This window comes from Ammodytes marinus, assembly GCF_949987685.1.
Source record: "Ammodytes marinus genome assembly, chromosome: 18".
In the NCBI taxonomy this organism is placed as follows: Eukaryota; Metazoa; Chordata; class Actinopteri; order Uranoscopiformes; family Ammodytidae; genus Ammodytes; species Ammodytes marinus.
Genome location: NC_137222.1, coordinates 8944007 through 8971352, shown reverse-complemented (window position 1 = coordinate 8971352; position 27346 = coordinate 8944007). Strand labels below are relative to the sequence as shown.

The window sequence follows — 27346 nt, the reverse complement described above, 5'->3', positions numbered from 1 at the left end:
AGGGAGAAAGTGGAAGAATAGATACACCAACATAGTAAATTGTACTGTTAGAACAATAAGGATGACACAGCGTTTAACAAACATCCAAACTCTGAGATGAAACGTTTCTTTGCGCTAAAAGTGCTAAAATTACACAGTAGGCTAGGCTTTATTTGACAATATTAAAAGGAAGTCAAAATCACCAAAATTTCAATAATAATAATATAGGCTACATAGGTTTATACTCCGAATATAATGGGCCTAATGTGGATTAATTTAGGAAAGCTAAATCATGTATAATTCAAATGTCAATGCCTATTAAATACCTGGACATGGTAGGCTACATGAACACTCTTTATCCATATTGCACAGGTCTTGTTGTACTGCATTATATTTTTCTATCACGGATGGCGTTGGCGTATACAGTGTAAGGTTACTGTTTCTATAGGGCTACACACACACACACACACACACACACACACACACACACACACACACACACACACACACACACACACATACACTTGTGTAAATGTAATCCTCTTTTGCTTCCGCTTCTTCCACCGATTTTTTAATGAACCATTCACAGAGAGCTGAAATGATGCCCCAGACATGATTATGAAAATGAGCTCTCAAGGCTGTGGATGTTACTGTCCACACAGGAGATTCTTACATCACTGTGCTCTCTTCAAGCAGGCTATATCAACATTGTTTGCCTGTGCTATTCATTTGATTCAGTGCTTCATTGACCTTTAAAAAAAAAACCTGACACACAATTGTATGACCTCAGGCAATATTATTATTTAAATATGGTCACAAACAGACTCATATTAGGTCATGGATGTAGAACACATAAATGACGCTAGCAATTCCATTCAGTCTGAAAATAATGGAAACCAAATGTTGAGTACATTTTATTTATATTCTCATCAAACACTGTATATAGGCCAAATATATGTGCTCAACTTTTGACTAGGGAAATGCGTATAGACAGATGTATATTCGAACACTTTTGGACAAAGGATGCCAACTGTTGTATCATCAGCAATTAATCTTTAAAACAAATTCAACATTTGGCACCTGGAAGCAAACATTGTGGAAGCAGGTAGGCTACATACAGTAGTTTTCATGGCAGCTACTCAATGAGAAGATGACATGCTAAAGGTTAAAGCCAAGCAGTCTTACAGGTCTAGTTTTGCACTAGTGATTTTAGACTTTGGACTGGAAAAAGGCTTATGCAGTTGTAAAAGTAAAATCTTGAGTATGGCAACAATTTGATTACAATCCAGACAGTGATCATCAGATGTAGGCTACTCAGAAAAAAGCATATGTGGTACACATTTTACAGGACAAATGCATTAAATACTGAAACTTTGTAATTTTTCGGTAACATAAATATATCGCTCATGGTCATACTGTCGCCATAGTTTTATTTTGAAGGTTTAAAGTGGCCTCAAACATTACATGCTGAATACATAATGATCCAGATGTCTGGAGCTTTTCATCGCTGGTGATGAATAACCTTGCCAGTGTTTTTGCTAACAACAAAAAAATGGCCACACTTTACCAGTTGCCTGTGTCTGCCCTTTCTGTAACATTGGTTATTTTGCTTCTAACTAGTCTGAAAATAACTCTTTGCTTTTTTTAATGTTTTTGGTAACCTGGCAACAGTAGTCAAGTGGAGAAGTGTCTGCTGCTTTCCTTTGCCAATGGATGCTCTTTTCCTCCGTCTCGCCTTTCTCATTAACTCTTAATGTATGTCGGAAAAATAAGATAAGAAAACAATTAAACATATGTTCTTACTTCTTAGTAGTTACTCTTACATCTATTCAATGCATATTTTTGGTGATTATCCAGATGACTTATAGCCTGTTTAATTTGTGTATGTGAAATACACCTGATTTAGGAAATAAGTGGACATATTTATGTTTATGTTGTGAGCTCACTCTTATTTTGAAAGCTTTACCTGTTACATAGCTGTGGGTTGTTCAAGTGTTACAACATCTCATTGGTTTAAAGGAACCAATAATAGTTTTCCTAATTGTCACTTCAAATCTTTCTTATAAGGAGACAGGTCTGACCCCTGTGTATCTAGCCTACTTATTTATTAGACACTGGACCCTAGCCTACTTATTTATTAGACACTGGACCCTATCATACTATACACTACATGAAGCTCCACCCACGTCTACACAACACAGGTTCCTCAGCCTCTTTAGGGCAGCGGTCAATAAGCAGGAAACACCCCCAGTGACTGACCAGCCATCATTTATTCTAGCAGCCGCGGATATTCATGATATTCTGGCCTGTCCTTTTCAACTCGGCCCCCTTGTGTTTTTCCCCACAGTGGCAGGGAAAAGGTGCCCTCAGGATTTCGGCCTTACTGGAAACCCGCACACAGAACACTACAGTGAGTGAGTACAGCTTTTTGCGTCTCTGTCCCCATGGTAACACAGGACTCTGAAAAAGGCTACACAGGCCAATTCAGCCATAGATCTGCACCCTTCCTTTGGGATTTTGAACATACTTTTGACAAATTTTGATAATAGTTTTGTATTGTTAGTATAAAAGTATACTATAGGATTAGATTTAGATATTATATACATGAAAAATAATTAAAGCTCACCTATAATGCCCATTTTCAGGTTCAAAATTGTAATTTGGGTTTCTACTGGAAACTGTTTTTTATTGTGTAGTGTTCAAAAAAGCCATTACATTTCTCAAAGTACCATTGCTGAATCTCCTCTTTTCAGCCTCTTGTTTGAAATGCTCCGATTCAGCCCCTCTCTATTTAAGCCCTGCCTTCTAAAAAGCCCAGTCTGCTCTGATTGGCACTGAATCTAACTGCCGGTTTGAATCTAACTTTCATTGAGATTCAGGGGTATCTGGGGGTATGCTTATCACGGTCGATAATGAGGTGGTGAGGCCCCTCCCCTTATGACATCATAAGGGGAGAACAATCTGACTGGGGTTTTTGAACACAGGTTTTTCGGAGCAGTGGAGGTGAAGAAAAACAGAGATAAAATCATTTTGCACATTATGCTATCTTTAATACAAAGCTTGTCTCTCAAAGCATGTACTTATTTAGTTAGACTTGCTAATTTGAGTGCACAAGTGTGTTTACACTGAAAAGCATGGCACTCAAAGGGTTGGAACGATGAAAACCCCTCACGCTCAATGGTCGCCATCTTGCCTATGTAGCACAGGAGGCAGAACCACCAATACATTTCAAACTTGTGAAATGGCGGCAAAGTAAATGGTCAACACCGTGAAAATCAACATCAACATTCTGTTAATTTTTCAGCTAGGGGCAAGAGGAAAGCTCATTCATTTTTATACAATAAATAGATACATATTTAAAGTTGAAGTAAAATGTATACAGATGAAGAAAATATATACAGCTGAATTCAAGTAAGAAAATATTTTTGGCACATTACTAATGAAAATGGATACCAGCAAGTATTTTAAACTGGAGTGTGGTTTCATTCGGTGTAATTGCAGGAAAAGACTAATGTAAATACAAGTAGATGACAAACACATTTGGTATTATTTTACTAGTAAGTAAATGATGATAATTTGTGATAGATATTTGTTCTATACTATTGAGTGTTATTGATTAGGGGAGAACGGGGTAAGTAGGCACACTTTTTACTCTAGTGAGAATTGCTCATCACCTAAACATCTTTCAATAGTCATTCCTACATTAAATTGAAGCTTAAGGTGTTGGCTTGAAATGTGTACCCCTCACTTGTTCTATCTTATTGTAATAAAGAAGAAATTAATCGTCAAAGACACCCTTACACATTGTGACAACCAACCCCATCAAGGGGTCGGTTGTCACACACTATGGGGTTGTTTGTCACAATGTTATCTTAATGGGAATAATCTTAAAAAGAAGACGAGAAAGCAGAACTAAATTTGAACGTGTAATTGCATTGTCAAGTTGACAAATAGGCCTACATAACTTACTGTAGCCTTGGCAGCTGGTCTAGTTTGGGATGCACTGGGTTGTTTTGATTGTGTTGCCCTTTTTTCTTTTGTATGATAGCTGCCTTTTCCTGCTCTATTCTCTCCTTCTCTGGGGTGTCAGTGAGGACACAGCTTGACAATTTATTTCGTTATTGTGTTCCTTTTCTGGCTGCAGCCTTTGGATAACATGTGACAACCAACCCCCCAAAACATTTGACGACCAACCCCAACTTGAATTTCTTGCTAGCATCAAGGCCACCAACCATCTGACAACTAATTAGCTTGCTAACCACAATCTAAACTATAGTTTACCCTTCACACTTTTTATGGGTAACAAGTGTTTTGTTATAAACCCATTGTGTAAAAGCCTAGAAGAAAAATACTGAGGAGCTAAATATTTTCAATTTGACATGAAAAACACAAACAGTCCTCTCACCTCAAATTCAGCAGTCTAACTCCAAGGAAGACTATGTAGGTGACCTCTGACCCCAACTGTGGATATTTACATACCAAATTTTCACAGACAGCGCCTTCTGGTTCCGAGATATAACGATTGTGACAACCAACCCGTGTGACAATTTACCCCGTTCTCCCCTACTGCTGTGTAATAAAATGACGAAGGGTACATTTTGGGTTATTATATCTGATTAAGAATACAAAATAAATACATATTAGCAAACAGGAAGTCATTCTGGTTGAAAAATAAAAATAGATGCAAATTATGTATTTTCAAAACAATGTGGTCCAAATATATTCAACCATATCTGGCATCCCAAAATGTATTTGTTGTTGTGGTGCATTTGTGCTTTAAACAGTAAATAACTAATTACATGTATTGGTGGTAGCTGTTCACATGAATGTGAGGAGAAAAAAATCCGATAAGGGTGACCATCAAAATGATGGGGGTGGCACTGTTACTTCAGATTTCTTGCCCGGATGTCATTCTTGCTTCAAATTTTTCTAACAGAACAGTATCTTTATAAATTATTCCAACAAGTCATGTCTGATGATTATAGATATTATTTTTTAAGGGCAGTGAAGAGAAAACAATACGTACACCTGCATCTGGAATGGTCTATTCCACTATTCTGCAAGCCTCCCCTGAATGAGTCATCCAGCTGGCTCCTCATTGGATAAGACCATGCCTTCCCAAGGGATTGCCTTGCAGAGGCAGAAAGGCCTTGCTTCCATTCACAGAAACATTGGTATGCCAGCCTGCTATTTCATTCACATAAAAGACTAAATATTGCATGCTTTTTTTTGTCCTCGGCTCTTATCCTCCTTTGTCTTTTTTACCTCTTGTTTTTCTGAATTGCGAGGGCCTGCCTTTTTCTTCCTTGCTTTTGTGTTTGCCTGTTTTTTTTTCTGAGGAGAGAAGGCAGACGTGCTGTCTTTTTTTTCCCTTTTTTTTCTTTTTTCTATATTTGCCAGTGAGGAAAGAGAGAGATGTTGGGAGGGACTGCAGTGCGAAATCTGCAGCAGAGTCAGAGCGGAAGCTGCTTATGAATGAGTGTCAGTCTTTCGGTTTCGCTAGATGCTCCTGAGGACATTTTACATGAATGGTGTCTGGCTGTGTGATTTCCGCTACCGGGGAAACAAAGATGCTCCATTGCTGCTGGTTTTAAGGAGACTCAGGAGAATTTTTTTTCTGTTATCCTTTTGGTGGTTTCACTGACTCGTCTTCCTGAGAAACATGCCATTCATATTGTGTGGTTTTGAGTTGTGTCATTCATGTAATTCAACCTGGACCTAATGCTGGGTATTTGTAGACAAGCTATGAGATTGTACCTGCTTCGTAATTGTCAACGGAATTTTTTATTCCTCTGTTGCAGGATTCTGATGGAGAATGAGTGCTAAACATTAGACGAATGCTAAAATCTTATAGGGAAGAAATGGAAAAAATAGCTTTATCCATAATTCCAGTAATGTCTGATTACGCATATTTTGCGTAATAATTAGACATATTTTTTTGAAGTACACAGCTGAGAAAAACTAGTGGTGTTCTGCTGCTATTATAAATTAACATGGACAATATATTAATGATGCTGCGTATTTCCAACCATGCTAACCTGTTACTGTATCGTTTCTGTTAGTGGTTTATAATTTTCTTTTACATCCTTTTGGGAAATACGATCTTTATGAAACATTTAAGAGATATGTTATCCTCCAATCAGAGACGTCTGAATTCTGACAGGTAATCTGATTTTACCCGTCAATCAAATGGATGCTAGTTTTCATAACTTATTTAATTTATTAATTAGCTTATTGTATGTGCCATCCGTTTTTCGCAACTTTTATCAATCCATCCATTTTGTGAGATGTTAGCGTCTTTTCAAGCAAATTCTTATGAATGATTATTAAAGTAAACAATCAAGCTTGCCCTCATTCTTAATTTACATTTTTCTCCGTCAAACGAATGAAAAGGAACATATTACAGAGAAGAAATATCAGACGAGGGACTTTAAAAATTGATTGCTTCTAGTATGCTCTAAGTGGGAGTTTTTTTTTCTCTCCCTCCGACAGGAAGTGATTTGCAGTGTTCAGCAAGCCTTTTGTTGAGAAGGTTTTCTCAGATCAGTGAGTCATGCTTTAGCTCTGAGCCGGCAGGCAGGCAGCAGTCAGTAGAGAGTATTTGCTCTTCCCTCGCAGTATCCGTGATCATCGACAACATCGACCTTGCTCGGTTCTCTTACTTTTTGGATTTTTGAGGCAAAAAATCATCACTGCTGGAAACCTAAACAAGCTGCACCACAACAGTGGCAACCTTTTAGAGAACCCTTTTCTCTCCATCCTCCTCTTGATCTGCCCTAATGCTGTGTTTCCATGGATTGTTCCCGTGTATTTCTACCTGACGGATTGGATTGCAGCTCTGGATTTCATTGAGAGCAGATTGGACTTTGACGACAGCAGCAGCAGCAGCAGCAGCAGCAGCAGCAGCAGCAGCAGCAGCAGCAGCAGCAGCAGCAGCAACAGCAACAGCAGCTCAACACAACCACCACTGTAACCTCAATAGAGAAAATTATAGTCAGGTGGCCTGTGATTGCTAAAAGGCGTTTGCTGCCTGTACCACCATCGCTGCTGCTGCTATGTTACAGGAGAGGGTAATCAGCACGGCTCAGCCACGTCTGCCAGCACACTTGTAAAAGAGGCAGCGGGCTGTGCGTGTCGTCGGTTGGTGGAGAGAGAGGGGGAGAGAGCAAGAGAGGGAAAGGGTATGCTTCACCGTACCAAATACAACCGCTTCAGGAATGAGTCAGTAACATCCGTCGATGAGCTTCTCCACGGCCTGTCCATGAACCCCAAGGTCTCGGCCGCCCCCCAGTCTACAGCCGAGACATCTTACACGCCCCCCACCGAGGTCCAGCCGTGCTCCACCACCACCAGCACTGCTCCCAGCACCCACACCAGCCACGTCTCTGACCACCTGGAAGATGGAGGCACCACCCTCTGTACGCTCATCAACAAGGTGTCCGGCCTGAAATTCAGCAACTCGGGCAGCTTGCTGGGAATCAAGGGCCTGCCCTCGGCCGTCAAGGACCTGGCTGTGTCTAAGCTGCAGGTGTGTGGGGGATCGGGCTCTGGCTGCTCTGGTGGCCAGAGCCCCAGCGTGGCTACAGCAGCCTCTGGTGTGGGTGGCTCTCTGTGCAGCTCGGCCTCCCAGTCCACCCCCTGCTCTCAGCTGGAGCCGGCCGCCAGCATGAGCAAGAAGAGCCGGATGGATGAGCACCAGCCCTGCAGAGAGGACTGGAATCAAGGTGGTGGTGGTGGTGGTGGACTGGTGAGCAAACCCTCCAGAGGTTGGCTACATTCGAGTGAAAATATCTCCGGTCCTGGAGTGACATACATTGTAAAGGTTGGTGGTCTCTCTCTCTCTCTCTCTCTCTCTGTCTTTTTCCATTCTTGACCCATTCTCTCTTTTCTTTCAATGACTCAAGCTTAGCTACCTGCAAGGGGGAAGGGTGGGGGGGGTTTATGTAGGTTGGCTACAGCGGAAGGCTGAGTGAAGGAGCAGCGACCAGAAAGAACAGACATTGAATAATTCAGGAAATAGAGAAGGTCAACAATGGGGGGAAAGTGGAGGAAAAACCTGCGTTGTAAAAACAAAAACAGCAAATATCAGTGTCATTGTGAGCACGCCGTTAACATTTCGATGTATACGTTATTTCTTTCCATCATGTGTATGCGGAGCAGCTGCTTTATGCTTTTGTAACCATGGCAATGTGTTATTTCTGTACATTGTACATCTCTCTTAGCTCTATGGCCGCTATAGCTCACAGACAGTGAAAGGGTGGAATAGGAAAAAAAAATAAAGACATACAGAGCATGTTTGTCTAATCTCGTCAGTATTTTACGTTGATGTTGCTCAGCAATCATACATCATTTAAAGCAGCACAAGTTGGCGCACAACTACGAGAGCTGTGAATGTCATCATGCCAGCAATGAGTCACTAGCGTGAGGAGTGGTGATGCTAAACCCCGCTCTTCAAGGTGTAGAGTGAATGAGGGGAAAAACGAATCAAACCATTTTCACTGAAACCATAACGTATCAGTAAAATGGGCCTGACCGGATTATCTTTTTCTCTTCCTATTATTTATGCAGCATGTCAAAAGAAAGATATATTTAGTTTTGGTGGGCTGAATGAGCATACTGAGCAGCATTTCTAAATAAAATAATCAAGTTACACAGTGTGACAGCCATCATACGACACCTGCTACAACTTGTGTGAAAAAAAGCCTACAGTATCTGCGACCAGTGTGACATTCCATTATCTTCATCGAGAACCAGAGCGCTTTATTTGTCCAGTCAATGCCGCTGAAAGCATCCCACACTGTGAGAGGGGAAATGGGTCCGGTCCGTTCTCCCCCACCCTCTGCTTTTCCTGTGGTTTGAGTCCTGTGTGGATTGAGTTCAACGCGGTGTTATGCTCACAGCACTTTTAATTAGCGTCATGTGGTCACTCCCCGCACATCATGCACCATTACTCTAAAGGGACATTGACTGACAGTGCCACTGTTTACACTCACACTTTTGGTCTTTTGTAGCTGCGTGCACAGTGAAGATTTTTGTCCTATAACTACTAGCTGAAATTAGCTAATAAGACAACAATAGAAAACTCCGTGGAGCTGAAGGGAACTGCAAATTTGTGTGATTTCTCACATTATGGAACAACAAGTTTTGTGATATTTAACTGACATGTCGCTAAGTGATATGAAAGACAATATTTTATATTTTTGAATTAAACAAAATGGTTCAATTGTATAGTTTAGTTGTTGCATGTTATGGTCTTCCATTGATTTTCATGATTCATTTCATTTACATGTTTACTTAGTGAGAATGTCCTTGTTTTTTGTAGTGTGTACGAGAAAAAAAGTATTCCTGTCGTGCTCAGAATAGTTCTCTACCAGTTTGAATCCTGTTTGATATATTTTTGGCCACGCTAAATGATGCACTTCAAACTCACTGTTCTAAATATAGCCACCATTAGAAACGTCCTGTTGACAAAATGGTATTTGCTGGTACAACACAGTGTGTACTGAAGAGATGGCAGCCACATAATGGGAAAGTTATGATTCTAATAACTTTACCCCTCAATGAAAAGGAGTAGAGATATAAAACGTTTAAGATGTCAGCTTTGTTTACAGCCAAATTATGAATGTGATTCTGATAACAACAGGAACTCGCCAGCACAAAATGTTCCCAGTCTTTGAAATATTAATCAGAGGAGGTGTTATAATGTGACAAGGTGGCTTGTACTGAAGATGGTTTTAATGGGGTAGGAGGACTACACTCGCCTCGTGTGGCACAGTAACACACTGATGTAGTTTCCCAATAACCTAGAACAAGCATTGACATGATTTGTTCCATTCAACTTTGCCTCAACTTTTTTTCTATTATTACAGGTTTAGGTCTACTATGAGCAGATGAAGGAAATTGATCATTTCACTAACTTATGATAAACCCCTGGTGCCAAGCTGGTTTTCAGACTCTAACTCAAATTACTTACACATTACAATACATTAGGATTCTGACTCAAAGCAATATATAATTTTATTTCAGTTTAATCTATTTGTTTGTTTGCTATTTCTTTGTTGTTGTAAATCGGTTGATAAGTCATATATCAACCGATTGCATCACCAACAAATGAATCAGTACTTTCGTAAATACAACAATAATGATATTAAATAACGGTTCATTTTAGATCTATGGCTGTGAAAGATAAAATCATTTGAAACACAATCTTAGTAAGATTAAAGAAATGGCAATGATTTAACATTTTACTGACAATATATGTTAAAAATTACGTACAACGTATACAAAATTATGTTGTTTCCAGCACATGAAAGTGGTTGTGTCATCTATATTTTGGCTGAATCTAACTGATTAATATTCCTGCAAAGAGCCCTATTTAAGATATTTATTTATCTTGCATAATAAATAAATGTTGTTAAAGGTGCTCAGAGGAACTTTCAAATATGTTAATTCTAGTTAGACCGTTTCAGATATATTTAATAGTTCCTTGTAACACCTTTTTAATATCTTTAACGTACATTGGTTCATTTATTTTTATTTATTTTACAAACAGTGATTTCGGTTTTGTGACGCAAACAAATGTGGTGTGTGTTTCTAGCGTGCTTTTCATGAAAATCTGAATGTATCCTTTGAAATCTTTGATTGATTATGTATTTCACACAGGCTTTCTGTCTTGCTTTCCAGTATTTGGGCTGTATAGAAGTCCTTCGGTCGATGAGATCCCTGGATTTTACCACAAGATCACAAATTACAAGGTATATATGTCCACACAAATACGATTTTTTTCCATCTTCTGCTCTATCGTTTATACCCACAATAAACACACACCCAAAATTCCCATATATTTGTTCATAATACAGTATCAAGTGTCAACTAAAAATAATACAAATTAATCAAATTAATTCCGATATTGATTATGTTATGTTTGGCAGTTTTTTAACTTTTAGTGAACCACCATGAACATTATGAATTAAAATGTAATTTAAGGTGTCGGCCACCTTTGGATTTAAGTTAGTAAAAATGCACTAATGACACCTAAAGACAACCGTTTATACAAAACCTATGCATAACGTATATACAGAACATAGCATTATCACACATAGGCACAACAATCCTTGTAGATTGTATATAATTAAAATTAGTCTTGAAATTGATCCTATAGTGGACCTAGAAAATAATCAATTATGTAAAACATATAGTTTGTCCATTAAAACTATTTTTACAAAGAAATTGACTGCTCCCCCTTAGCAGATATTAACTCATTAGTACAGCAAGACACTTAGTTTTCTCATTATCAAAAAGGTTTTATCTGCAGTAAACAAAACTATTAAAAATGGTTTTAGAGTACATTTATTGTGCCTGTTACAACAGTTTGTTTGCATGGGTTTTTTTGTGACTCAATGTGTACCTTTGAAATCATTGACCAATGTGCAGTGAGGCAAAGAGCAACAGTGAATCGGTTTGTGTCATGTCCACTTTTATGCTTGACTTCCTGAAGTCCAGACTAACACTAGCTTGCACGGCCATGCAGCAATAGGCTTTCTCTCACAAACACTGTCTGTATGAGTGTGTGTGTTTGTGTTTCCCTCTTATAAAGAGAGAGATAAACAAAGTATCACACAAAGCTATATCTCATGATGTTGCTATTATTAGATTTCTAATTTTTTTAAATGAACATACTGCTGTGTATGACTTGTGTTAATAGAAAGGATACAGAAATTAATATTCTTGTTTCTGTCATAAAACAATATTCATTTTGCCTCAAAATGACAAATTTGACTTTTCTGCATCAAAGCAGCTCTATCTTAAGCCACTATTTAATCCACATGTTGTTGTATTTTACTTAAAGGAATAGTTCAACAATTTAAAATGTTTAACATTTTGCCTCTCTCTGTCGCTCAAGAAAAAGGCAACCGAAACTGTAACTGTGTATGCATTTTTGATATGAGCAAAGGTTGCATATTTAGGTTAGCTTAGCTCAAACACTGGTCAAGGGGAGCAGGTCAAAATAAACACTTTATAACATCACCTGTGTGCTTGTTGGGACTTGTTTGTGTACCACGTTATGTTACGCTCTATAATTTGACACGTCAGTCATTAATAAAGTCAAATACATACTTGAAGGAAACCAGGAAGTACCTGTGACGGTCATGTATGTCTTTGGTTCTAAAATGTCATAAAGTGTCAAATTATAGAGCATAACAGAACGTGGTAAATGAACAAGTCCCCACAAGCACACAGGACCATTAAGTGATGCTATAAAGTATATATTTTGGATCGAAGACTCAAAAAGCTATTCCTTTAAAAGTATTAGATCAGTGTAGCCTGGCACTGCCCGCCTACGTACTTCCGCTCAATTGTCCTTTCCCTTCAGTACCAGTCTGGGTCTGCGGTATATTTGTGGGTTTTCTTTGCTAAATGTTTGGCGGTCCAATCAGCGAACAGAGGGAGTGGCTGAGAACAATAACGTTGAGGTCGTGCAGCAGTTTCAGTTGTAGTTACGTCACGACCAAACGTTATGCAATTGGTTATGGCAGATCCAGAGTGGCACTGGGCCGCCTTCAAGTGAGTTAACCTTTGTCAATTGAGCGATTCGAGACCTGCTGTACAAATGCAATGAAGTACGAAGGTCTGGTAGGACCAGGCTAAGAACAGTGATGGCCTCTGCAGATAAAATGGTTCGCTTCACACCTTTAAAGAAAGTTCTGATTTCACTCATTATGATGTTTAGCACTGTGTACCAGATACGGCTGCATTTTAGGAGTTGCAGTGAATCTGTAATATTTCCAATGGCAACATACAAACACTACACTGCCTATTGAGCTTTGACACGGGTGACTTGAGGCCAAAGAGATTTAATTTTATGTGTAACAACCTATAGCATTCATGCATGCTGTAAATATTTTCTTTTAGTTTTTTTTATCAATGTACAGTATTTGTTTATTATTTTTTGTCCTTTCTTATTTATTAATGCATGTCATATTAAATCCTCAGATCCTCAAACATATCAGGCACCAAAAAAACAAATCAGTGCATTCAAAACAATGCTAGTATTAGCTAATGGAAAACATGAACTAAACTTACTATATAAGCCATGTCAAGTCTGAAAAAACATGTACAATTGTACTAACTGTACATCTAGCAAACAGTTTATTTCTTAAGGATTCCTGAATAGTCCAGTACCACTCTGATCAAACTATTCAAAGGTTTATAAATTATACCTGATAAAAAAACATACACACGGGCGCCCTTAGCTCAGTTGGTAGGGCGTCCCCCCCATGGGCCTCGGCCAGCAGCGGACTTGGGTTCGATTCCAGCCCGCGGTCGTTCTCTGCATGTCACTCCCCTCTCTGACCCATTTCAACTCTGTCTCTACACTATCAATAAAGCATAAAAATGCCAAAAAATATCTTAAAAAACAAAAAACAAAAAAACAAACATACACACAGTGTTTGCTTCATCATTGTGAGCATGTTAGCTGGACGACATTTGCAAGAAAACCGTGTTTTGTGTCACAGCGCTGCTCACTCTTAGTCTTCTTTACTTTTAATTTTTTTTATCTTTGGCAATGAACATTATCATGAATAGTTATAGTAAATACAGTGTAACTGAATGCCAACATAACTGTCATTCTGTGACTATCTATGGTCACCATCTTGGCTTCATCCTCCTCTCGCCCTCCCTCTAGGGAAGCCATCAGCATGGTGTGTGAGGCTGTTCCGGGGACCAAAGGAGCTCTGCGCAAGAGAAAGGTACATGGATGGACAGAGAGAAAAAGGAGGGGGAGATGCAGTGATCACGGGAGAAGTGATGCCCACACTGAGAGCGTTGAGAAAATGAATGTTAGTGAAGGGTACAGAGGAGAGAATTGAGAGGAAACAGCATTAGATATTAATTTACCCTTCCACTTTCTATAAATAGCAGCGCCTCTGTTCCTTTTCTCTCATCCTTCGTTCATGTAAAAAAAGAGGGAAAGCGGAAACAGAGGAAGAAAATTATAATAGAGAGAGAGAGAGATTGTTCTCAAAGAAGAGGAAGGCTGAGGAGAGAGAAGAGAGATGAAGAGGTATGGGACTGTATGTGCGTGGGCGTAGCTTCAGCCCACGATGCATTGCACACCGTTCACAGTGCTTAGTGACTCATATAGTGCACAGTATCTGTGATCAGGAGGGGGAGATTGTGTGTGTGTGTGTGTGTGTGAGAGAGAGTGTCTGTCTTCCGTGTGTGTGTGTGCATGTAGATCTACTTGCTAATGTAACTTTATTTGAACAGTGACAATGAACAAAAATAAAAATGTAACCTTGTTTAAGGCAAGGATAGATGTCATGTACTAGGTTTTGGCAAATTGCTATTTTCCACCTGTAGTCCCCGTTGTGTGCCCAGTCCACCGTGTAGACTGTGAAGAGAATATGTCTAAATGTGGGTGTGAAAGGAAGCATTACACTGCTCTCTAGAGCTTGTTCAAATCTCAGGGAAGAGTGTATAACACAAAATCAGTGAGGGCTAGTAAATATAAGAATGTTATTTTGGCTTTGTGCCAAAGGCAGTTTGGCCTCTTTGCCTCCAATTAAACCTTTAAGATATACAGTATAATTGGTAAAAAGAGATGTCTCGATATAATTTGTTTAATGTGTGCCTTTTTTTGTCCTTGGGTCCTGTCAGCCACCGTCCAAAGCTCTGTCCAACATCCTGGGGAAGAGCAACCTCCAGTTTGCTGGCATGTCTATCAACCTAAATATATCCACCAGTAGCCTCAACCTGATGACCCCCGACGGCAAACAGGTCAGTGACGTTTAAGCACACAGTAATATCATTGTATTAAAGGATCTGCACAAACCTTGCAGCGATCACATAAATGACCATGTGATAAGCTTGAAAGCCCAATGAAAAGCTGATGAAGTGGACCTTGCCTTTTAGAATATGTATAACACATACATTTCAATATGTTTCCTTGAGGCGTGAATTAATCTAAAAAAGTGATCAGGGGGCATTTGTTGCCAAAGTGATGAGGTTTTTCATAGACCTAAGGATGTTTGTTTAAGGAGGTTTTTGTAGTACAAGAACAGATAAAAGAGGAGGACAAGTATGAATACAAGACCTCTCCAGATGTTGCTCAAAGTACTAAATGAGAGTTTCAACATATTTAATCATATGGATAATACAAAATTAACACTCTCGTCAAGAAAGTGAATAAGGATAATTCTTAACAAGTTAAACTATCCATTTAAGGTCGGAATACTTGTGGCAGATACCAGCCAGTCTTATGTTATTGAATTATATGTTCTGATAAACACTTAAAAGTTTATATTTGTGTAAAATAAATGCATTTAATTTGTTAACCATCTGTGTGTTTAAAGAGGCATTTGCTAACCACTGTGTAATTTCGCTCTTGACAGATCATAGCCAACCATCACATGCAGTCCATCTCCTTTGCATCAGGTGGAGACCCTGTAAGTAACTTAATGGCCGGTGTCAAACTAACTGGCATCTTAGTCTTGTGATAATGTTAACATAAGATACTTAATAACAATATATATATATATATACTAATACAATTGTGAACATTGTTAACCTAAGCCGTATTCCAAAAAGTTATCTCATATCTGCACAAAAAAAAAACAGAAAACATTGCTGTTATTAAAAACCAATATATAATAATGGTGACTTGACAAGAAAATAAGGGTTGTGTTATGAAGATATGGGATTTTTTAGTTGGAGATTATTACAACAACAGTTGTAATTTGTCTTTTTTTAAATTATTTTTAGGACACAACAGATTATGTTGCCTATGTAGCAAAGGACCCTGTAAATAGAAGAGGTAGGTGTTTTTGTCATTTATTTAATACCCTATAGAGTCTCACATCTTGTCTGCCACGCTTGGGATTAAATATTTTTTGCACTTGCCCCTCATCAGCATGCCACATCCTGGAGTGCTCTGATGGGCTGGCCCAGGATGTCATCAGCACTATCGGCCAGGCCTTTGACCTTCGCTTCCAGCAGTATCTGCAGTGTCCCTCCAGCAAACTGCCCTCCACACATGACAGGTGAGGTGTTAGATGATGCGGGTAGAACCGTGCCTAGAAATAGTAATTGAGACTCATAATCAAACCATGTTTTTCCTCAGGGTACTAAATATGGAGGAGTTACCGTGGACAGAGGAAGAGGAGGAATCAGCAGAGCATCCTTACTATAATAACATCCCTGGTAAGATGCCACCCCCTGGAGGCTTCATCGACACCCGTCTGACCAATCACAATGCAGCAGCGGATGGATGCCAGGTACAACTCAATGTAGCCTATTTGGCAAAATCTCAGGAACTTGGACAAAATACCTTTTCACAGTAACATAATTAATGTTGAGCCATTTAAACACACGATTATTAATTGAGCAATATGACTTGAAAGTTAACCTTTTATCTGTATTTTGTCAGATGGGTCCAGGATCAGTAGATCAGACATATTACCAAGGGCGGCACTGTGGAGAAAACTGGGGAGATGAAAGAAAACCCATATTCTTACAACAGGGTAAGACAAACAAATGGTTTCCCCTACTTAAATACATAGGCCATGTTTATTTTGCAGAATTAAATCGACAACACCGTGATTGTTTCTCCAAATGTCTACCATAGGATCCTTTGATATAAGCAGTCTGCCAGAGAGTAAAGGTCAGGCACCAAAAACAGGAGACATGCCAGCGTATGTGAACACACAGCAGATTGATGCCCAGGTGCTCGCAGCACTCCAGGCCGAGGCTGAAAATGTGACAAAGGGCATGATGGCTGCAGCCAAAGACAGCCCACGGAAGGACCTCTTTGATATGAGTAAGTCTTGTTTGGCGTTTTGTGAAGTCAAAGTGGATTTGGAAGCACTCACCTGTCGAAGCATTACAAAGTATCCGAACAAGATATTTTCCTTGCTTTCATAATAAAATTGTGAGATGGCTTTCCCATCAGAGATCCTAATTATAGAGGTTTTCTAGCTTTTGTTTCTCTGTGACTTCGGTGTGACATTATAATTACACCATATCAGTATGAAGACTGAATAGGATGAAAGTATTAATGTCAGTGTACAGCTTTATTCTTTCCTCCTTTCCAACTTCAACCCATAGCGTTGCTATTATTATACATGAAATACTAATTACATGAAGATGTGTGTAACTATACTGTATATGAAGAAGCCATGGCACAAATTATATGTGAGTAAGTTAAGTAATACGAATCAAATGTGAACTGTTGAAACTGGACGAACCTCAAGTTAATTGTCCACCTACTGTAGGTCTTTGTTTAACTACTAACAGGAACATTTTAAACTTTGTATTATTCTACTTCTAAACTTTAGCACTTGTATAACATTTAGAGTTTTGCACAATACATTATGGGGAAATCCTTTAATTGATTCTGAAAATAAATAATTAAGTAATGAATTGCAGTTCTATATAAAAGGTTATTAATTTGTGAAAATGTTGTTGACTTATAAAAGGCAGGTCACTGAAGGAAAGCTTCAGACGTATATGTATAACACTGTCGTCAGCATAACTTTGCTTGTTATGCAGTAGAATTAAATTGAGACTAAAAAATACATTTAATAAATATATGTTAACAAGTTTCACTGACAGGAACACCACTAATGGCGCTTTTCCACCGCATGGTATCAGCTCGACTCGACTCGACTCAACTCGCATTTTTGGCGTTTCCACCGCAATTTCATGGTACCTGGTACCTGCTAGCGGCTGCTTTTTTAGTATCGCCTTGCTCTAGGGTCCAAGCGAGCTGAGTCGAGCTAAAAGGTGACGTCGGCAGACGGCCGGCCGCTGATTGGCCAGAGACTACCGTCTGCCGGCTTCATTCTGTTGATTATTCTCCCCTTGATTCTCAACAACTCTCCGGGACTTTTATGTGTATTTTGTCTCGCCGCGTGCAGCCTTCTTTGGCTCGCTTTCATTTGATTTGCATCACAGACCCGATTTTTTTCTCTCCATATATTCGCTAAGCTCACCCAGTTGTGTTGGCTGTTGGGGAAGTTACTTTGAACATACGAGAGGAGACATAGCAGCTAGGCTAAATAGCCTATAGCAGCAAGCTGGGACAGACATGATAGCGAGCGATTACGTTACAAGCCTCGGACTGCACTGATTACCTCAAGAAAATATTCAGGCTGAGACACGGCTTGCATTTGAAAACACGTATCCTGAAACAAGCACTTAACAGTCAACTTTATCATGCCCGTGTTTACGTGCATAGGGATGTACGTGACGCATCCCTACAGCTGTGTGGCAGTCACACATCAGGACACAAACCCTCCCTTTTAACGGCCCGTAGCAATATTATTCTACTTCTTTTAGCAAACAGATACAAGGGGAGTATTTTCTTAAACATTTCTCATCCGTGTTTTTGGCGGTTGGTTCAGTTAATAGTGCAACAACTGCTCGTAATTTCTGCTTTGCTACTTGACTCCGGAGTTGGCTTTCAGCCCCTTACGACAACCCCGCCCACGTTCAGGAGGTACTATTTTCGGTGGAAAACGACCCGTGCTGCTACCAAACCAAGTTAAACTGAGTCGAGTTGAGTCTAGTCGAGCTACATTTGCGGTGGAAAAGCGCCATAATACAGTATGCACTCTACACTTCCTTAATGTGATTGATTACCTATTGAAACTAGATATTTGTTTGGAACATAACACAGTAAGGGATATTTTTTTCTTTTAAGGAAGGCAGATTTATTTAATAGAAAAGGCTATGCTCTTTAAGAAATTGTTTTATTTGATGTTAATCCAACATGAACCCACCAGATTCCCTGTTTTCCTGGAAATAACAATTTTCTATAAAGTTAATGTTGCGTTGAGGAGTTGTCTTGTAAACAAAGTTTTTGGGTTGCAGTGTTGCCCACCAAAACACATCGTTGGTATCCTTTCTAAACAAAAAAAAAATGCATTTTTACTTCCATTTTTATTTGTTAGAAATCTACTTTTCTCTACTGTTTTCATTGCTGCGTTTCTCCAACTGTCGATAAGTGGAATTATGTCAAACCATTGTCAGGAATGTGTAATGCTGACCACTGTGTATGTGGAGAAACTAATTTGTGCCATTTGTAACAACATTGCTCCATAGCACTGCTAGTGATCCAAAACTTGACAGGATACCTTCAAAGTGCCCTTTTAATGGGGAAAGACAGATAATGGCATGCTTTAAGGTTCTTAGCCTGATTCGATTAGCGGCTGTTGCATCTGTCCGGTGTGAATCTCAGTCAACCGTGTCAATGGGATATCCCAACTGATGTATTTTTTAATAGAAGAGATAAAGAATATGGTTTATAACGCTTGTAATCCAAAAACAATCGTTTTACCATTATGAAAAAAGGAAAACATAGTTCTCTAGCTGAAGCAATGATGACTTTGTACTTCCAGGAGTCATGTTAAGGTTTTCATGCTAACAATTTTAGCAGCTAAATTAAAGTCATAGTCTAAAGGTTGTCATGTTAATAATTGCTCTCCTCTCCTAATTCATACTTTTTTCGGCACTGCCCTCACCTATACCAGAGCCTTTCGAGGATGCCATTCACTCACAGTCCCATCCGCTATCCCAGGGACAAGCCCAGTCCCAGACTTCTGGTCTTTACAAGGCAGCATCTGTGGACAACTCGAGCCCTCTTCTCGTGCGCTCACTGGCCTTCCGAGCACAGGAGGAGCTGGAGGGCAAGACATGGTATCATGGACAAATGAGCCGCCGCGACGCAGAAAAACTGCTGAAAGTAGATGGGGACTTCCTGGTTCGTAAGAGCACTACCAACCCAGGGTCCTATGTGCTGACAGGCATGCACAACGGACTCGCCAAACACCTATTGCTGGTGGACCCTGAGGGCACGGTAAGATGGGCTAGAGTACATTTAGAGTGTGTTTCAGGGAGCTACTGTAAATATAAATGAGGGAATGAATTGCTCAAATTTCAATGTCTTTTTACGCCACAGGAGACGTTTTAACAGCTCTGTTCTTTTCTTTAGGTACGGACGAAAGACCACATATTTGACAGCATTAACCACCTTATTGGCCATCACCGTGACAACAATCTGCCAATTGTGTCAGCTGGCAGTGAACTGAGTCTCTTACAGCCTGTTGGAAGGAAACAGTGATACTTGCAATGCCTGATGGGAAAATGGAAGCTCTGGACAGTCGTTCCTACCATTCTGAAACTTGAAGAAGAAATGGAAGAGAAGATACTTAAAGGCTCTATATGCGCTGACAGTGTTTGGGGGGAAATTGGCCCATGGTTACTTTACTGGAGGCACTGGAAGACACAAGATTTGTTGAAGATAAAAATACTTATTTATAGAACTGTTATTATTTTTGTTGTGATGACTGAAATGCTATATTTTTGAGAAGACATAGGTGCATTTGGACATAATATCTTGATTTGGTGTTTTAAAAGATTTAAAAAAGAGACAATTGTTCCTGTAGTTTAGATAAAGTGCAAAGCAAAACCTCAAAGAGGTGTTAACATGTATTTTAGAATAAAAAATACATTTTAGTTTTGTCTGTCAAGCACAACCACATTTCTACAGGAAGCGTTGGCTTAGAGTTGGAGAAAACAAAAAAACTGTTTGAGCAACAAATGCTGTTTATAATTCATTAATTTAGGAAAAATGTCCTTTAATATCACGAATAGTGTGACAGCTCACTCAATTAGTAACTATATAAAATCAGCTTTTATTGGGGATTAGAACTGAATGTGTTTTGCTTTGCAGTTGTCACAAAGTATTGGGGTGCAAACAGAAATCCTTCATAGTGCTGTCAATGGCTTTAAAGATAAACCTTTTTTTTAAATGAAGTATTTTCTCGTGTCACTGCAGTCGCATGACTAAAAATCATCATCGTTTGTAGACCCTGATACCCCTTTATTTGAAAGAGGTGCTTGTGTATGCTGACACTGAAAAAAATAATATTTATTGTTTTCTCTGGATTCTTCTTTTTAGATGTGTAGTCAATGATTAGTTTTGGGGTTTGAGTCATGCAATGGTTATTCTCACGTTCTTAATTAACAGTTTCGGCTTTTTATTTTATTTTTGTGAACTTTGAAAAGTTAATGTCATCATTGGAATGACCACACCTGAATAGCACAATCATAAAGTAAGATCGTGAGATCATCTGTGTCGATTGCACCAAAACAAACAACCAATGTGTTGAGACGTAATTTACACTTTTTACTTAGGAGGCCTAATTAGACAAATATTCCATATGTTCATATAGTGTGCAGAATGCTTAATATTAGAACGCCTTCACACATTGATGTTAAACAAAAAAGATTTTATTTCTCAGTGTGGTGGAGATCTTGTGGCAAGGCTCCCTGGATTGCCACTAGGTGTCATCACAGAGTTGCTTGTTTACCCTGGTCATTCACAGTCACTCACAATTCTCTTGTGTTATCACATATTCGAATGCTCACGGTGTAATATTTTACGTACTAGTAACTACAGTACAGGAGAAAAATCCAACTGTATAAGAAAGTTTTCAGTTAATTTAACATTTTGCAGTCCACTGTACACAATCGTTCCTAAGAACAGTTCCCTGTATTAAGGTTATACCGACTGTTTCTGTATGAGTGACTCAAACGTTTGGAAATGGCTTATGGAAATAGTACACAGCAGGTCTGGCAACCGACTTTTCAAATGCTCTCTTCCTTACTATTGTCAGTACTCTGATGGGATACCAAATCAATGGGGCATTGTATTCGATATGCACTGGACCACTTCAATTGAAACAAAATAAGCGTGTGTTCAATGAGTTTGACAAGACAGATGCAATGTAATATAACGTGCCTGTATTTTGCTGCAAGAGGGAGTGTACAGTAGCCTACATGCATCTCACAACAACACGCATTTTAGCATAGAGCAGTACTGGGGTTGATCCATTTTGGTTTTCAAGCCGATAAGACTTACCTTGAAAAGAAAAGCCAATAATATAATGGAATATTTTGATAGGGGAAGGTGAGAAGAAAAGGGCACAAAGAATCATTTTTTTTTCAATTAGCTTCCATTGACTTTACCTTGTCCAATTCTTTGTGACAAAAAATCATCAAATCTAATATCTAGGGAGAAGGAATAATTCACTAAATAAATAAAAACAAAATTAAAAAAGCACCATGCTAATGTAAATAATTTTTTCTCGAAAGAGCAAATTTGTGGAACCACCTTGGCGAAAAAGTGTAAAGTTTTAGACGAAAGCATTTAAAGCAGGAACCACTCCGTACTTGAATCTCTCTGGTAACATTACGATTTGCTGTGTGGTGTAAAGAAATTATACAACCAAACACGCTTGGACACAAAAATAACATAGCTTCTTTCCAGATTTCTGTTGATGAAAATGTGCCTTTTATTTGTACAAATGGTATTTTTATTTCTCTTTCTCTCTTCAAAGTGCAATAGCTGATCTTCAATGGGGCATGCCTGTTCACTAGAGGTTGTGTTTTGCCCTGCTGCGTGTTGCTGCTTGAGACTCCCGTTTTCTCTCTCTATCTGTCTCCTCCCCTCCCTCCCTCTCTCCCTCCCTCTCTATTATATATTATAAATGTATCATTTCAAGATTCTAAATATAAATCTTTGTCGGAGGGAATCACACAGAAACTCACTATTTTGGAACAAATATAGTAAAAAAATCAATGAAAAAAAGGAAATAAAAAGAAGGAAACAACAAATCCAAATGATGTTTACAGATTTAATCTTTTGGTTGTATGGGTTTATCATTATTCTGTATGACTGTTGGCAATAAAACCGTGAATGTGTAGAATCACTGTCACAGTTTATGGCATAACATTTAGCCACAGTGTTGTCACAGTTTCCTTTAAAAGGTTGATTAATCAAACTTATTTGAAAAATACATTTTTCCTCACTTGATTCTAATGATATCTTGCCATGCAATACGTTGCACAGATCTTTTTGCATACATTTTGAGATTGAAACCATATCCATGAACTGCATCTTTGTTAATCTGGATTAACCACTTAACACACTGCTGCAAATTTTTGGAAAAATTATCTATAAAAAGATTCACAGTGAAGTTTATAGATTATCCAGACTAACAGAGATGGTTAAGCAATGTTAATGATATTTAAGAGGTTGATGTCTGGACACATACAACATCAAAACTTCCTGCATGGCTAGATGCCACTACAAAAAATAACGGAAAACATTTTTTTATTAATCTATTTGTAATGTGGGTGATTCTACTTTTAAGTTAATACACTATATTGTAGGCTCCCTACTGGCAACACAAGTCGATCCAGTCGAATCCTCTTTATACAATATGTTTACTTAAATGTGTCAAAGCCATAGACTATATATAAAAGAGTTCAAAGCTAGAGTCTTGCATCATATTCATATGATATATGCATATAGTACACTGTTTCTACTTTGCATGCTGCATTCACATGTACTGTATCTTCCTGCAGTTTACCAGCTTCATGCTTTTAAAGTTGATACAAAATCTTTCCACTTAATAATACCAATTATCAGATAAAACACACACACACACACACACACACACACACAAAGAAAAACGATTATTTCAGTCTGGTTCTTAATTGAGAATGTATGTAGCATGCAGCATGTAGTGAGTGGAATCTAGTCAGCATTCAGCTCATTAACTACCATTAGAATACACTAGGTGGAGCCCTGGTATCACTTATATCTACTGATGTAGAAAGAAGTGCATCAGTTACATTAACTCTTAATACAGAGGTAACAGTTCATTTTGCACAGGATGCTACTGATATAAAAGAAAAAGCCTAGCAAGTTTGTTTTCATCTTATTTACATTTCATATACAATTTATAATGCAGTTTTCATGGCAGTAACTGCACAGTATATACTGGCGTATTACTGAGTAAATGCAAAATGATAGAATAGGCTGCAAAGAATAATAAATAATTCCCATTGCTTGTCATCACACTAGTCTACAATCATTCTTCATTACATTATTTGATAACTATAATTGCACTTTAAATTCATTACAGGTGATTTTTTCTCACTACTTATTTTTCTTTTGAAAGTCACATCTGTAACCACAGACATTTCTTCCAACGGTAAGAGCACTGTCCATTCGCAAATCGCCATTGTCCTATGAGAACCACAAATCTCATAAAACGCCAGAGAAAAACTACCCCATATTCAGCTTTTTGCTAGTGAGTATTTTTTTAAATAATCCAATGGGATTTCCAGATGGTTTATCTTCTCAAGAACTAACTAGTTTTTGCGTTTGTTAACTGTAAAATGGCCAAATTTGCAAATACACGGTCCTCCCTGGACCCTGATGAAATATGATCTTTTCTCAACAAATAGATACACATTGTGTCATTGAACCTACTGGCCTCATACCAGTCTAATGCCAAGTGTGGACCTTTTGATAAGCTTTTAAATTTTGGATGATGCAGCAGATATATGCAGCCTCTGCTTAAAAGCTACATTTCACAAAAAATTACTAAAAACTCACTCAACTCATTAAGCTTATACACTATGAAATCACTCCTTCCTTGTGTATATAATTTTTCAGTCTTTTCTGTCAGCCCCTCCTGCCACCACTGACACCTCGCCATGGGCTGCTGCTGCCGTGTCCGTCTCCTGCTCGGCCTGCCTGGAGCTCTGCTGGCTCTGGCTCTGGTTGGGGTTATTCTGGCTGCTCCACGACTTGCTCCTGCTGCGGCTGGGCTCCAGTGACGGCTTGTTGCCGCTGCCGGTCACCGAGGCCTTCTTCCCCCTGTAGCAAACGCCACACACCAGACCCAGGAAGGCCCGCCTCATCTCGCGGCTGGCCAGGGTGTAAATGACCGGGTTCATGGCCGAGTTGAGCACGGCCACCCCGATGAACCAGTCGGCCTTGTAGAGGATGGCGCAGCGCTGCTCGCACGCCACATCCACCAGGAGCAGCACGAAGATGGGCGTCCAGCAGGCGATGAACACTCCCACCACGATGATGACGGTCCGTAGAAGGGACATGGCGTGCTCCGAGTTTTTATTCTTGCTCACCTTCTGGCTGCTGGACTTGACCAGGATGTAGATGCGGGCATAAAGGACGGACATGGCCAAGAGCAAAACTATGAAAACTATGATACAGAAAGCCACGTATTTCTTGGTGTAGAGAGGGAGCACGGTGGAGCAATCGGGGAGGTCATCCAGGCAGTTCCAACCCAGGATGGGCAAAGCGCCGAGAGATATCGCGATCAGCCAGCAGGCCCCTATGAGCAGGAACACTCTGTAGTTCTTGTTTGCATCATAAGGCCTCATTTTGATCATGGTCAGGTGTCTCTCTATAGCAATAGCCAGGAGACTGAAAATCGAGGCACCGAGTGCCACGAACATGCTCCCTTCTCTGACGAACCAGAGGGCAGGTGAGAGCTCCAGGGTCTTCTCTCCGGACAGGAGCAGGTTGACCAGGTACGCCACCCCGGCCAGCATGTCGCACAGTGCCAGGTTGCCGATGAAGAAGTACATGCGGTTGTGGAAGCGCTGGTTCCTCCATATGGCCACCAGCACGGTGAGGTTCTCCAGCACGATGAGGCTGCATATGACTAGGAACACGATGGTCTTGGTGTCCACAGAGCCGTCACTAGCGCCAACACTGGGCCGATGGTCCAGCTTCCCTGTGTAGTTGTAGTGGAGGTATATCTGAGGGTTGATCATCTTCAAAGCGTTGGCTGCTGACACTGGATGTTAGGAGCTTGGCAAGGAGTCCAGTGTCAGCAGATCCGTCCTGTTCAACTGCAATTGGAAACGTGAGGAACGTGAGTGCGATAAGAGAAAGCAACCAATTCATAGGCTATGTCAATATACTCTATATTGTCATTGTCCAGTAGGCTAATAGCCTTCAGTCGTTCCAGTTTGGTCTGTTGGAGTTTAACTGTAAAGTAGGCCTAGTTTTCCTAACTTCTATGGAAACAAGAGGTCATTACTAATAAAATAAAAAATAAAACCTAGCCTTGAAAACATATCGGCCTAAGCCTAACCTAGGCTTGTATAGACCTCAAAATAAACCATGATGCAGTTTGTTTGTTTACAAAGGAATCTTGGACCATTGACAATTAATCTTTTCCACGGATTTTAAGAAAACTGGGTTATACTTCATTTGTACCGTAAGATTTAAGGATAATCGATTTCACTTCATTGTGTATAACATTGCACCGATGTTATTTAACCCATAATGAGGATCTTTATGCAGTTTCCCCCCCAAATGAGAGCAAACTTACCGCAGGATGCTTGCAGTCAGGGTTTAGTTGGAAGTCAAACGCACACTGAAAGACATACATTTCATTGCTGAGTTGTCGATTCTCCGCGTATCCTTCCTAGATATGAAACTTTTAATTCCTTCTTCCTCTTTCGTTCAGCGGCAGCAGTCAGCTCGTCATCTTTCACTGAGCTCTAAACTCTGAGGCTGTCGATGGTGGGCTGAAAGTCACAGCCACCCCCTTTCCCTCGCCCTCCTCCTTCCCTCCTCCTCCCTCAGCCCGGGCTGCTGGAGAGCCGAGAGACGCTGGGAGCAAATCCATCAAGCGTGTCCAAGCCTGGAGGTATGTGGAACCTAATGATGTTTTTTAAAGATATGTTTGCGATAATATTTTCCCAGACATGTAGCCTAAAAAGAAGAAAAAAAACATGTGAAAACGTGTCAGGAGTCATAGGATACTGTGCAGGATTTAACAAAATGTCCTGCAGGAAAGTGACATTTCTGTCAATTTACCCTACTTTTTACAAAAAGCCTGCGTAATTTTTGGGTAGCTTTTAGCCGAAACTACAAACAATAAGTTAGCATTTCTCAAACTTTTGAAAAGCTTGAAAAGCTTTTGAATCCAGGAACAATAATTTCAGATAGCTAGCTATCAATCAATATCTTTCTTAAATGATCTTAGGTCTACTTGAATGTTTAATTGATGTAAAACAGTCAGTCTTCAGTTAGCATAATTTAAGAAAGGGAGCTGAGGTTGCATAAACTAAGCTTTTAATCAGGCCTTTAGTAGGCTACTCAAGATAGCTAGCTAGGCCTACACGATTTAAGATATCTAGCTAGCTTACTTGAACGTTTAATGATGTAAAACAGAACCTATCTTATATTCATTTAAGATAGTCAGCTAGCTTAGCTTCTATTGAACAATTTAATTAAGGTAAAATATTAATACTGTATCTCAGGCAGTTATTAACTCAAGATAGCTTGATAAATTATTTAAGATTGTTATCTTAAATTACACTATAGTCAGCTAAATAGAGAGATATAGCCTATTGAATGATATAATCGAGCTTGGAATAAAATCAAAAATTATAATAGAGAATTTGCTAAAACTAGGACTTAACTCTCTTATAACTGAGTGCACAGTAGTATTATGTACAAGGAAGCAAA

The 27346-nt window shown here is 39.4% G+C and overlaps 2 protein-coding genes across 2 annotated transcripts; one reads left to right on the top strand and one right to left on the bottom strand.

The window, feature by feature from the left end:
• Positions 1 to 7162: 7162 nt before the first annotated feature.
• Positions 7163 to 20142, top strand: shc3 (SHC (Src homology 2 domain containing) transforming protein 3; the record flags this gene model as incomplete). The annotated part of the gene is made up of 12 exons (XM_080046673.1): positions 7163 to 7801; positions 10663 to 10733; positions 13667 to 13730; positions 14641 to 14760; positions 15375 to 15428; positions 15745 to 15796; positions 15893 to 16022; positions 16103 to 16256; positions 16409 to 16502; positions 16607 to 16798; positions 19512 to 19837; positions 19973 to 20142. 12 exons carry the CDS (start codon positions 7163 to 7165, stop codon positions 20099 to 20101), a joined length of 2025 nt encoding a protein of 674 aa, XP_079902799.1. The 3' UTR covers positions 20102 to 20142.
• Positions 20143 to 22574: 2432 nt separating this feature from the next.
• s1pr3b (sphingosine-1-phosphate receptor 3b) lies at positions 22575 to 26361 on the bottom strand. The gene is made up of 2 exons (XM_080046787.1): positions 26202 to 26361; positions 22575 to 25716 (listed from the first exon to the last, which is right to left on the bottom strand). The coding sequence occupies exon 2, from the start codon at positions 25636 to 25638 to the stop codon at positions 24508 to 24510; it is 1131 nt and encodes a 376-aa protein (XP_079902913.1). The 5' UTR covers positions 25639 to 25716; positions 26202 to 26361; the 3' UTR covers positions 22575 to 24507.
• Positions 26362 to 27346: the final 985 nt, after the last annotated feature.